Source organism: Phacochoerus africanus, chromosome 14, assembly GCF_016906955.1.
Source record: "Phacochoerus africanus isolate WHEZ1 chromosome 14, ROS_Pafr_v1, whole genome shotgun sequence".
Classification (NCBI taxonomy): domain Eukaryota; kingdom Metazoa; phylum Chordata; class Mammalia; order Artiodactyla; family Suidae; genus Phacochoerus; species Phacochoerus africanus.
In genome coordinates, this window is record NC_062557.1 from 39,511,262 (window position 1) to 39,524,213 (window position 12,952).

Consider the following 12,952-nt stretch of genomic DNA (forward strand, 5'->3'; position numbering starts at 1 on the left):
TTTTTTTTTTTTAAGGGCCGTGCCCTCTGCATATGGAGCTTCCCAGGCTAGGGGCTGAATCGGAGTTACAGCTACCAGCCTCTGCCAGATTGTTAACCCACTGCCAGGTCTTTGACCCACACCACAGCTCATGGCAATGCTGGATCCTTAACCAACTGAGTGGGGCCAGGGGTTGAACCCGCATCCTCATGGGTCCTAGTCGGGTTTGCTGCTGCTGAGCCACAATGGGAACTCCTCCCCAGGATGGTTTTGACCAGCTGGAGGGTTCTGGGGCGGGGCCTGGTGGAGAAGAGGAGTCCCAAGCTCACCCTCTTTCCCTGCATTCCCCCAGTTGACCCGGGCTTTGGGATTCAGGCCCTGTAGGGAGCCCCTTCCTTCCCACGGCAGGAACTGAGCCAACACCTTGGTACAGAAACGAGGGAAAACACTCCCTGATTTTTAATCTGACTTCCGATCACAGCGCAATGGGTGTCACACACGCTTCCAGACCCTGTGGTGGGAAACCCTGGGGAGGGAGGGCGGAAGAAGGACAGAGACTCAGAATGGGGGCAGAAGGAATCAAAATCAAAGATCTGGGGTAAAGCGGGGGTTGGGGCGGGCGAGGGGGGCTGGCCAGGCAATACATTCCAATGGCTCCCACACGGGGCAGCCCGAGGCCTGGGTCCCTCACCCTCACCTCAGGTGCCTCAGAGCTGGGGGTGACAGTGATGGGGCAGGTGAGGTGCTGCCATCCCTCACCCTGTCCCCCTGGTGAATCAGGGAGGCAAGGGTGCAAGGGATAAAAGGGGGGCAGGCCCTCTTCCTTACCCTCCCAGCCACTCCAATGTGTGGGGGAAGGGAGCCACCTCCTCTACTTCAGAGGGAGGCTCAGAGAGGGTAGGTCACTTGCCCAAAGTCATGCAGCACAGCAGGGACCAGAACCCCAAAACACTGGACTGCCCAAGGTCAGGGCAGTCACTGCTGTGTTACCCCCAGTGAGTGGTGGTGGTGGGATCACCTGGGGGAGCAGAAGGGAGAAAAGAAACTTCCTCCTACACTGGATCCAGATGATGGTGGCCACCCGGGACCCCTCCCCATCACCACTCTGGGCTACCTGGTTTCCTGGTCAATGCACCACAGCTTGGCTCCGTTGAGGCTAGATTGTTCTCTCTGTCCCTCTTCTAACAAGGGGCCTCACTATCCTCCCACCAGAGCAGGGCTGAGGACTCGGTCTCAAGGAGAACTTGGCCAGGAGGCAGGGGGTTCGCACCCATTTCTCCCGCCCTCCATGTCCCCCAGTAATCCTTCAGGCCGCACCTAGTAGCTTCATGATTTTTGTTATTTCTAAATCGGTACAAAACTGACAGTGATCAGCTCCGGTGACAAGAGGTAGAAACTGGCCAGGCAGCCGGAGAAAATGGGGCGGAGTGAGTCAGGGCATCGGGTAAACCGATGTTGGGACAAGAGGGCATCAGATCCTGCAGGGCTTCCGTCTAGGGGCGGGGATGCTGGGATATCTCCCCCAAGCACAGGGGTCCCTGTAACGCTTTTCCTGGCTCTGCCCCTCCCCAGATTAACCAAGGTAATCTGAGATTCAAGGCAGGCTGGGGTCCGGGGCAGTCCAGTTGGGGTCAGATGAAGAGAGAGTCTGCACTAGCACAACCTGCCTGCCCCCTTCGGCGCCCCGCCCATCACCAGCCCCCACGCCCCAACCCAACATTCAGCCAATTTGGCAGCCCACTCAGCCCAGAAGGGGACAGCGGGCTGGAACCTGGCTTCACGGAAATAAATCTATCCTTTGGGTCACTCTTTCTCCATACTCTGTCAAGGAAAAAAAAAAACAAAAACTAACCCAGGGGGTGATCTGGCTTTAGGGTCAGGAAGGGGGTGAGGGGCACCCGGCAGGGACGGACCATCGAGTTAAGGCTGGAAGGTAGGTTGTTGTGTCTCTGGGGGCTGCTGGGTGGGGAGGTCTCCCTGGAAGGGAGAGAGCTCAGCCTTCTCCCCCTGACTGATCTAGGACCTCAACCGTCGGACCCCAGCTGTGGTCCTTGGGCCACCCGCATCTCTCTGCCCTGTGCCGGTGGTGCCGACGGTCAGAAGGCTGGCCTCACAAAGAAGCTGCCAGGATCTGTGACAAGGGGAAGGATGGAATGAGAGCCCTGTGAACGAAGCTGGAGGTGGAGAGGGGCACTGGAGGGTGGGTAGGACAGCTGAGGACCAACAGACGCTTGGACGAACAGACCCGGGAAGGAAGACGCGGGGCAATGACGGACACACTCTCCGGAGAAGACCGATGGGGACCCCACTCTCCCCCCGGCCAAGGCAGCACCTCCCCACCCCCACGCTGCATGTCACGTGCTCACCCCTAAATCGCCAAAGGCGGCGGCGCCCCTTGGGGCCGGGCCGGGTACTGCACTAACTACAGCACGACCGGCGGCCGTCCCAGGAAGACAGGCGTGGGAGAGCGGGGAGGACGGGGCAGTTAAGGGGAAGCTCCCTCTCGCCCTCGGCCTCTCCGGGGCAGGTGCGTGGCGGCGGGGGCGATTCAGGCCCGACGGTCGGAGTTCTCTTCCTGCCCCCTCCCGGCCCGGGCCTGTCGGGTGCGGCCCGCGGGCGCGGCATCACATGATGGCGCAGCGGTTCCGGCGCAGCGCGCCCTGGAAGCGCAGGGCGGCGTGCACGTGTTTGCAGCGGGCGCAGCCGACGCTCTTGAGCAGCTCGCTGAAGAGCAGCAGGATGTGCCAGTTGTACTTGGCTGAGCACTCCACGTAGCCACACTTCCAGGTTTTGCGCACCAGGTGTGACACGTTCCAGCGCGGGATCACGCGTCCACGCTGCAGGTCCCGCTTGTTGCCCACGATGATGATGGGCGTTTCCGAGGTGCCGATCACCCTGCGGGGCGAGGTGGGAATCTCAGAACTCCACCGGCCACAGTGAACCCCTGGGCCTCAAGAAGGGTGGGCTGTACCTGGTCCCTACTACTACCACCGTTTGTCTGTTCCAAGCGCAGCGCTAGGCCCTCGAGGTCCTTATAGCCTCTAACTGGCACAAGGATCCAAATGATGGGTACTACTGTGCTTCCCATTTTACAGATGAGGGACCTGAGCTTACCTGTTAACTAGCTTAAAGTCATGCAGCTGAGGGGCCCTGGCAGTTTCCAAGAGACTAGTTCTTGTTCCAGACCTTCTGCTCTTAACCACTGCACTAAACTAGCCACCCTCTGGTAAGGGTCCCAAAATAGGTTAACAGAAATAGGGACAGCAAAATATCCTCTTTCTGAGCGTGTGTGTAGGGACCAGAAGGCACTTCATCTATTTCCCCCCACTGTGCCCTTTTCATGGGAAGTGGCCAGCACTGGGGCATCCACTGAGGTGGCAGTGGAGTGTATCCTGGCCCCTCACCTCGTCTCTAGGATCTGCTGGCGGATGGTCTTGACGTACTCAAAGCTGTCAAAGCAGCAGATGTCGTAGACCAGGATGTAGGCGTGGACGCTCCGGAGTCCCCTGCAGCAGGCATCTGCCCATTCCTACAACACCCCCAGCCAGTCCCAAGGTCAGAGCAGCCATGAGGGCTCCCCTTGCCTCCAGCCATACACAGCCCTCTCACTTGCCATTGAACCCCAAGCCTCCCGCATTCACCCATCTCCAGGAGGCCAGGCCCAGGGTAGAAGGGAGGAGCTCAGGGCTGTGGCTTCCCCGTCTGCAAGCCAGGAGAGGGCAGGTCACGCTGCCTGACCTCCAAGGACACTGTCTGTCCTGTGCACACCCGGAGCTGAGATCGGCCTTGTTTCCTATTCTGTCCCCCATCTGTCCCTCCAGGCCTTCAGTACCTTTATCTTATTTAAGGGCCGCACCTGCAGCATACGGAGGTTCCCAAGCTAGGGGTCGAATTGGAGCTGCAGTTGTAGGCGTACACTACAGCCACAGCCACGTGGGATCCGAGCTGCATTTGCAACCTACACCACAGCTCACGGCAATGCTGGATCCTTAGGGAGCCTTAAGCGAGGCCAGGGACTGAGCCCTCATCCTCATGGATACTAGTCGGGTTCGTTAATTCCTGAGCCATGACGGGAACTCCCCTTCAGTACATTTATTCAGTGCCTCTAAGAGCCCAGATGTGAGCTAGTTGTTGGACCTGTTGAAATCCTACCTTCCCAGATCCCTCCTCCTCCAGGAAGCCTTCCTGCAAGCAGAGGACCATTCCCTTCATCTCCTATGTTCTAAGAACAGTTAAATTATACCTTGCTCAGAGCTGCTTCCATCCCCAGGTCCCCACTTCTGCTGTGAGCTCCTGAGGACCAGAGCCAGGCCTGCCTCTTTTTTTTGTTTGCTTTGGAAGTTCCCAGGCCAGGGGCGGGATCGGAGCTACGCGACAGCAACCAGATCTGAGCCACATCTACGACCTACACCACAGGTCACAGCAACGCTGGATCCTGAATCCACTGAGCGAGGCCAGGGAGCAAACTCGCTTCCTCATGGGTCCTAGTCAGGTTCGTTACCCACTGAACCACAAAGGGAACGCCTGGCCTTCCTCACTTTTATATACAGCCTCTTCTCCCTCGGTGGCTCACACTGTGTTGGCTCTAGGCAGGTTCTTTAATTACACTACCTAGACCAGTGCGCTCTCGGGGATCCTGAACCCCTCCCTGGTCCGTGCTGGGATCAAACCCAATTCCTGCCTGCAATGCTGCCCTCAGACTGCTACCCCCATGTGCCCTTTCTGTTGGCTTCACTCTGCCCTCAGGGTTGAGAAGGCCCAAGGAGAAAAAGGGTGCGAGTGGATGCCTACGGGTGGTTGCTGTGGAGCAGGGCTCCCGGGCGGCTCTAGGGAGATGGGACTTCCTGAGTGCTTGTGGCAAATTCTCAGGGAGGGGCTGCAGCTCAAATCGAATAGGCCCCGGGCAAGGCTGAGTGCACTAAAGAGACGATTCCTTAAGAGATTAATTAGCTAATTAGCTTGCCAGCAGATGGGAACGGCAAGGGCAGTAGAAGGCAGCCAGGGTGTGGAAAGAAGGGGCTCCCTAAGGTGGGGTGAGGCAGAGGCCTCCCAGAACAGGGGGTATTAGGGTTTTCTCTAGGAACTAGAGTCCTGGCAAAAAACTAGAGGGAGGAGCATCTCCTGTGCCAGCTTATGAGCTGAAATGGGGTAAGGGCCAGGCATGGAGGACCACGGCTGGTTCTACACTGCAGGGACGGCTTAAACCGGGGAAAGACTTTGGTGGCAGGGGTGGAGAGTTAAGTCTGACTCCAGAAAAGCACTTCCCAACTCAGAGGCTTAGAAGCTGCTGCAGTGCAATTCTCCAGGGAGATGATGTGGCATCTTTTCTTTGTGCTGAGTTTTAACTTTGGTGCAGGGGCAAGACGCTGAGGACAAATCTAAAACCACCGTAGGAAATCATGAACTGGCTTCCCAGGCCAGGAAAGACTGTATCTGCTGGATACAGGGACCTCTGGGAGCTTGGGACCCCGGTGCGTACCCCATTCCTCCCCCATGCTGTGCAAGGAGTGGAGATCAGCTTCGCTGGAAGTGGGAGGGATGGGGAAACAGGCAGAGAGGCTCCCACCTTCTTCCAGCTCTCTACTGGGGGGAGGGAACAGCTGCCAGCCTTTGAGGGTGACAGCCCCATCTCTCCCCCAGTGTGCTGCCTCCTTGAGGGGGGCCTCCAGGCTGCCTCCCACCCACTCCTCTCTGGGGGCTCCTAAAAGGGAGAGGAGGAAGGCTCCCCATTGGCTGAGTTGTCCCTTCACCCCTGATTGAAGGGAGGGAGCCAGAAAACTCAGCTTTCTTTCCAGCTACTCCATGCAGCATTCCAGATGGTAAAAGGCCATCTTGGGCCTGTGTCGGGACAGAGAAGGAGCAATGAAAACGGAGTCCAGTTTCAAGGACAGGGGAGCTGAGGGAGGCTCAGCCACCTGCATGCCAACCATGCATTCACGGCTCATTCCTCTGTTGGGCTACACACGCCCTCTAACCTCAGCTTCCTTCTCTGAGAGGAGGAGCGGGGCTGCAGAAACAGCTGAGACTCAGGCCCCGGAAACGCCACTCTCCTGGGCTGGATCTCATCTGGCATTGGGAAGGATATATTCTTATTTCCAGACTGGCCATCGGGATTCCAGGATTTTTTACTTGATTTGGGGGGGCATGCAGGATCCTGAATCAGCATTTCTTTGCTCACAGTCCCTTTCTTGTGCTCCAGGAGTGAAGTCTTGGACATCCTGGAGAGTCCAAGACTCAGGGTCAGTCAGGAAGATAGAGTCCAATGATCCAACAGAAAGATGGACGAAGGGATTAATTGTTTTCAGAAAGGGAAAGGCAAAGGCCCCTCAACGGACGAAAAGAAGCTCACCCTCACTCATCATCAGAGAAGCAAATAAAAACTACACTGAGACCATCATATCTCATTTACTGGATTGTCAGAGATCCGAAAGTTTGACATACCCTCTGATGGCTTAAGGGGAACGTGTGCTCATGTAAATATCCCTCAAAGGAGCATAAAATGTGCGCTTTTATAGAAGGGAATCTGGCACCCTGCAAACTCCAGTTGCATTTATCCATTTCTTTTTCTTTTTCTCTCTCTCTTTTTTTTTTCTTTTTAGGGCCACAGCCATGGCACAGGGAAGCTCCCAGGCTAGGGGTTGAATTGGAGCTACAGCTGTCAGCCTACACCACAGCCACAGCAACGCAGGATCTGAGCCATATCTTTAACCTATGCCACAGCTCATGGCAACGCCGGATCCTTAATCCACTGAGGGAGGCCAGGGATCTAACCTGCATCCTCATGCATACTAGTTGGGTTCATAACCACTGAGCCACAATAGGAACGCCTGTTTTTTTGTTTGTTTTTTTCCCACACCCAAAGCATTCAGAAGTTCCCAGGCCAGGGATCAAACCTGAGCCACAGCAGTGACAACACCAGATCCTTAACCTGCTGAGCCACAAGGGAACCCCTGCATTTATCCTTTGACCTTGCAATGCCATTTTCAGAAATCAATCCCACAGATATACTTCCTCATGAACAAAGTTGTTATTACAAGGCTATTCATTGCAGCACTGTTGAAAACAGCAAAAGTTTGGAAACAACCCACTTCTCCAACAAGAGGGGACTTGATAGTACATCTCCCCAGTGGAGTACAGTGTAGCCATGAAAAAGGAATGGAGAAGACCTCTAGATACTGACATAGAAAGATCTCCAGGTTGTAATGTTGAGCCACAAAAACAAGGTGCAGAACAGTTGTGTTTGTGGGTCCCCCCCCCCTTTTTTTAGGGCTGCACCCTTGGCATATGGAGGTTCCCAGCCTAGGAGTTGAATCAGAGCTGCAACTGCTGGCCTACACCACTGCCACAGCAATGCCACATCCAAGCCATGTCTGCGACCTACACTGCAGCTCAGGGCAACACTGGATCCTTAACCCACCGATTGAAGCCAGGGATTGAACCCGTATCCTCAAGGATACTAGTTGAGTTCGTTTCCACTGAGCCACAATGGGAACTCCCCAGAGCCCAGAATATTAACAGGCATCTAGTGCTCCATGCCTTTCTCCCCACTGCCCCTTACCTGCCCAAATCCTACTTAGTTGAGACATCACCTCCTGTCACCCTGCCCCCCAACACATTTTAAGGGCTTTCTTAGCTCTCTGCACCCCCTCCAGTCATAGCACTCATCAAACTATGTAACTGCCTTTTTGTCTTCTCACCAGACTATAAGTTCCTTGAAGGCAAACTGCACATCTGTTTTGTGCACCATTCTTCCCTGGTGCCCACCACAGAGCCTGGCACACATTAGAGGGTCAAGTATTTGTTGAATAAACCAGTGCACAAATGAAGGGATTCCTGGCACCGCTGTAAGCAGGGTGGCCAGTGCAGCCCGGAGCTCTCAGAGGCAACAACAGGGCCAGGGCCTGGAGAGGGGTGGCGTCCAGGGTCTCCCCATCCCCCCCTCCTGCTCCCCCCCCCCCGCCACCGCCCCCCCGCGGGCCCTCCTACCTGCAGCGTGTTGACAGGGAAGGCGCTGATGGGCGGGAAGTCGAGGATCTGGAGGTCGTGCACGTGGCCGTTCATGACGACAGCAGGCAGGTAGAGGCGGCGGGCGGTGGTGGGCACGCAGACCTCGCTGAACTCGTTGTACAGGAACTGGCGCACGATGGCACTCTTGCCCACGCCTCGAGCCCCCAGCACGGCCACCCGGTAGGTGGAGACCATGCCTCCCGCCCCGCTCCGCCACCGCGTCCTCGCCGCTGCCTGGGGCTCCCCCGGGCTGCATATTCCAGGGGCTGGGGGCTCAGCCACCGTCAGGACCAACCATCGCTGCCCTTGCTCGCCCTGGGCCCTCTGTGGCCTCCACCTGGACTGGGGACAAGAGGTGGGCTTGGTGGGCTGGCTTCTCCTTGGACATCCACCTTGGGGACCTTGCCGAAGCTGTTACTGCCACTTGGGGTGTCTTCCCTTTCTCAGAACGCCATGCGGTCCTTCCATAACCTCCCCATCCTTCCTGCCATCGGCCCTGCCGATGGAAATCAATCTTTTTTTGTCTTTTTAGGGCCACACCCTCTGCAGATGGAAGTTCCCAGGCTAGGGGTCGAATCAGAGCTGAAGCCAACAGCCACAGCAACTTAGGATCCAAGCTAAGTCTGCGACCTACACCACAGCTCACGGCAATGATGGATTCTTAACCCACTGAGTGAGGCCAGGGATCAAACCTGCATCCTCAGAGTTACTAGTCAGACAGGAACTGCTGGAAATCAATCTTTCTTGACTAGTACTATGTCCTGATTTTTGGCCAGGTCTGACTCCCACACCCAGGCAGGCTGCAGAGCAGAGTGGAAAGAGCTCTAGAACTGGCTTCAAGCCCCAGCTTTCCCAGGGAGCCTGGGGGCAAGGCAGCAACTCCTCACACTCTCCGTCTTCTGTCCTGAGACGAGGCCAGTGTGTCTCAGTGGAGGTGCTCCTGGCAATTTGCGGAGACAGAATTCTTTACTGAGCAGGACATTGACACTCCTGGCTGCCAGGATGTACTTGCCAGCAGCAGCCTCTAGGGACCACGATGAGACCACCTGCGCTCTCCCTGCACTTCCAAGCGCCCTCAGCTGAGAACCCTTGGACTAGATGGTGGCTTTGGTTCTGGAGTGTGACACCTGTTGCACACTCGGCATGTCCATGTGGTTATCCTTCGTCACTACAGGTGACAGGTGTTCCCACCTTGGAGAGAAGGCTCGGAGGGAGAAAGACATAAGCCACTTGCACAGCTGGGACCGGCAGCTCTCCCTTTCTACAGTGTCACAGTACTTCCGGCTTCCAAGTTTAGTGCTTCTAGCTGGCAAAGGCCACAGGCCAAGGGCTGGGTCTGGTTCTCTGGCAACCCCCTGAGCTCAGAGGGCCTGGCACACAGCAGATGCCCTGGAAAGGGCTGCTCTGGGGTTGGACCTTGATATGGATTCATTAGCTCCTTGCTTGCTCAGTTCCAGTGACTTTCGTCCATATGTCCCAGCTAGATGTGTCCCAGCTGTGGGTCAGAGGGCAAATCACCTGCCCAACCTGAGCCACGTTCTGCACACGGATAAAGTAGGGTCAACAGCCCCTACTTCTGAGATCACCCAAGTAAACCTCTTAGCCAGCTGCCTTCTCCTTCTGTTGGAGATGGTGACCAGGGAGGCTGATACATGCCTGAGACCCACTGTCTGGGGACTAATCCCAGGAGGGTGACACTAGTGCCTACTAAATGGGTCCAGGGGACGTGGGTTTGCTGAGTTCCGATGAGGCCATGATCTCCAGCATGTATACATGTTCTCTCTGTGGATGCATGTTCTTTCTGCATCCACAGAGCTCACAGTGCAATGTCCCTGAGTCTGTCCTGGCTGAGGGGACCCAATCCACTGGGCAGGTGCACATATAGCATAGTATACTGAGGGCAGGATTTGGGGTGAGATCTACCAGCTCTGCTGCTCACCTAAAGTGTGATCTTGGATAAGAAACCTCACAGGGTGTTGTGAGGTCACACAGGTAAAGCCCTGTGCTGCACAGAGCAGGTGCTCAATAAACAGAGGCCATTACTATGTATAGGGGTCCTTCATTCATCTAAGGCTTTCCACGATCTCAATGGGACCTCCTAGCAACCCCGATGGGTCACTGTGCACTGATGCTCATGCACATGCAGTGCATGCGTGTGTGTGTGTGTGTGTGTGTGTGTGCGTGTGTGTGTGCAATTCTCATTTTATAGACGGTAAAAGCAAAACCAAAAACCTACAAAGGTTTAGGGACATGAAGACCACATAGCCTGTTGAGCTGTCAACTAAGACTAGGACCCCGATCTCCTTCCTGCCCCATACAGGGTCTTTTCCCCTCCAAGTACTTAGCTACTTATAAAAGCTCCCAACTAGGGGAAGTACCAGTCCCTTCTCCCCACAAATCCCTCCAGGGCCCTAGGCCCCTCAGCATCCCTGGACACTGTTAGCTTGGCAGAGAGCCTCGACTGGGTTAATTACATAACCAGCACAAGCAGGTGGGGCGGGGGGCATCTTAGGAGAGGAAGGCAGGGCAATGAATGTAAGAAGAGTCCCTGCCTCTCCCTGGGTGTGGCAACTTAGAGGTAACTAGGAGGTACCCTACCTGCACTTTCTCCTGGGCACCACAGTCCCTGCCCAGAAATCTACGCTTTCGGGGGGAATAGCTGGGAAATAAAATCAGGGCACAGTGCTGGAGAAAGGGAGTGCAAGAGAGGCCCCTCGGCTGGGGCCAGCCTCCTGAGAACTCACCAGGCCCAAGTGTGGCCCTGTCTCTGACTCAGAGGTGACTGGTGCCCCCTCCTGCTTCCCAGGCAGGGGTCCTGGGTCAAAGTGTTTATTAATCCAACATTCTCATCTGGGGAGTGGTGGAAGAGGGCTGTCCGGAGAAGCAGGGCCCAGGCCCCCGAGCCTCCCTCCCCAAGGCCTGTGCTCTGCAGTGAGTCTGCAGACAGCGCCCGCCTGGGGACATACACTGGGACCAAAGCCTGCTTCTTGGTCCCCTCCCCTGGGCCTGGACACCTGAGTCTCCAGCCCCAGACTGAGGGCGGGGGCTTTGCGGGTCCCGTGGGCCGAGTCACACGTCTGGTCGCTGTCTGTCCCCAGCACATTCATGTGGGAGAGGGTGGGTGGGGGCGTCGGGAGGATACTGAGCTCCCTATGACCTGATTGGTAGGAGTTGGGGTGGGGGGGATACAAGAGCCCAGCCTGCTCTCCGCCTCCAGGACCTTGCAGGCACCCCCCCACCCTCAGCTCCAGCTCTCACGTGGCTGCCCCGCGCCGCTTCCCCGCCAGCCCGCCGGCCCCTTCCTTGCTCCTCGCCCGGGGTCCCCCGGCGCCGCGGCCGTCTCCCCCATCGCCCTCCCACCGACCCCCCCCCCCCAGGCCCCGGCCCTCCCGCTCCCCCGCCTCCCGGCGCTTACCCGGGGCCGTCCTAGCTGCTCCCTGCCCGGGCCGGCCGGCCGGCGGGGCCGCGCTCCCCCCGGGCTCCGGCGCTGCCCCCCGGCTCCCCGGCCCGGGGGGAGAGAGGTGGGGGCGCCCCCGGCCGCTCAGTCGGGGCGGGCTCGGGGCGGGCTCAGGGCGGGCGCGGGGGGGGGGGCAGGTGCTGGCCGCCGAGGGGGTAGGAAACCTCCAGCCCGGCTCTCCCTCCGGAGCGCGCCGCCCGCTCGCGCTGGAAGGAGGAGGAGGCGGGAGCCGGCGAGGCGGCGGGGCGGGCGGGCGGGGGGGCGTGCCTGGCTGGCGTTCCGCAGGGTCCCTGAGCCTGACATGTTCCCTTGGCGGTCCTGTACAGATTCTTTTCATCCCGAGCCTTGACCTTCACCCCTCCCGACTCTCCCTGCGGTATTTTCAGCTCTAACCTGGAGGGGTGGGAGAGAGGGACGGAGAGACCCCGAAGCCTTCTGCTTCACTCCATATCTTTCTCTCCCCCCGCCTCCAACAAACACCCCAGTTTCCCTCAGCACGCCTGTCCTTTGACCCTTCCCAGTTCAGTCACTGGACCTGCGCCCACTGTGTGCTTTGCACGGTGTGCTCCAGGCGGCATCCAGACTCTACTCCAACCGCAAGAGGACTGACAAAGGGTGGTCCCTCTCACCCTTCACTGCAGCAGTGAAAGGAAGACAGAGCCGGCTAGCAAAGCAAAGCTAATCCCCGTCCCCTACAAGGACCGCTCCCTCTCCTCTCCTCTCCAGCCTGGGAGACGCCAGCTTTTGCCTGGGTCGAGGGCAGAATCGCTTTGTATTTATTCTAAAACAGGCATGGTCAGTGTCATTCACTGTGGCTAGTTAACATTAACCACGGTGCTACAGATGAGAGAAGTTGGGACACTTACATGAGCATGTACCATGTGCCAGTGTGCTCCCGGCTTTGCTAGCATCTTCAGATTTAATCATCACACTACTCTGAGGTGGTCTTGTTTCCCCCATTTTTACACATAAGGCTGAGAGAGGCTGAGTGACTTGGTCTTAAATGAAGTGTAAAATGGAATACAAAGATGGGGGGAGGGGTCTGGGGAGTTCCTGTTATGGCTCAGAGGTAATAAACCTGACTAGTATCCATGAGGGCGAAGGTTCGATCCCTGGCCTCACTTAGGGGGTTAAGGATCCGGCGTGGCCCTGAGCTGTGGTGTAGGTCACAGATGCAGCTTGGATCTGGCGTTGCTGTGGCTGTGATGTAGGCCAGCTGCAGCTCTGATTCAGTCCCTAGCCTGGGAACTTCTGTATGCCACAAGTGCAGCCCTAAAAAAAAAAAAAAAGATTGAGGGCCTCCTGCAGAGCAGCCACCACTGAACTTGAATTTGGCTTAGTGCCACAGTTCATTCAGTGGGGCAACCTGAAGCAGACACACCACGGTGCTACAGATGAGAGAAGTTGGGAGCACTTACAGAGGTTTGAGAAGGGAGTGAAGGAAAGGGGCCTGGGGTCCTGAAAATGAGGAGAGGAGGCTGAGAAGTTGGTTGAGGAGAAGTCACAGGG

The 12,952-nt window shown here is 57.0% G+C and overlaps 1 protein-coding gene across 2 annotated transcripts; it reads right to left on the bottom strand.

Annotated features, from left to right (window-relative positions):
• Window positions 1–407: 407 nt before the first annotated feature.
• On the bottom strand, window positions 408–11,628 carry RASL10B (RAS like family 10 member B). 2 transcript variants are annotated; one of them, XM_047758183.1, is made up of 4 exons: window positions 11,402–11,628; window positions 7,966–8,323; window positions 3,384–3,508; window positions 408–2,874 (listed from the first exon to the last, which is right to left on the bottom strand). In XM_047758183.1, exons 2-4 carry the CDS (start codon window positions 8,179–8,181, stop codon window positions 2,604–2,606), a joined length of 612 nt encoding a protein of 203 aa, XP_047614139.1. In that variant the 5' UTR covers window positions 8,182–8,323; window positions 11,402–11,628; the 3' UTR covers window positions 408–2,603. The 2 variants fall into 2 exon arrangements, with proteins under 2 accessions (XP_047614139.1, XP_047614138.1); XM_047758182.1 differs by having other exon boundaries at window positions 7,966–8,328.
• Window positions 11,629–12,952: the final 1,324 nt, after the last annotated feature.

What these genes read in the sequence shown, in the direction of transcription:
- RASL10B (XM_047758183.1), bottom strand. Translation starts at nt 8,181, where the DNA reads ATGGTCTCCACCTACCGGGTGGCCGTGCTGGGGGCTCGAGGCGTGGGC. An exon ending in TCCCTGTCAACACGCTGCAG is followed by an intron (nt 3,509 to 7,965) that starts GTAGGAGGGCCC and finishes GGGGTGTTGTAG; the next exon opens with GAATGGGCAGATGCCTGCTG. An exon ending in CAGCAGATCCTAGAGACGAG is followed by an intron (nt 2,875 to 3,383) that starts GTGAGGGGCCAG and finishes CTCGCCCCGCAG; the next exon opens with GGTGATCGGCACCTCGGAAA.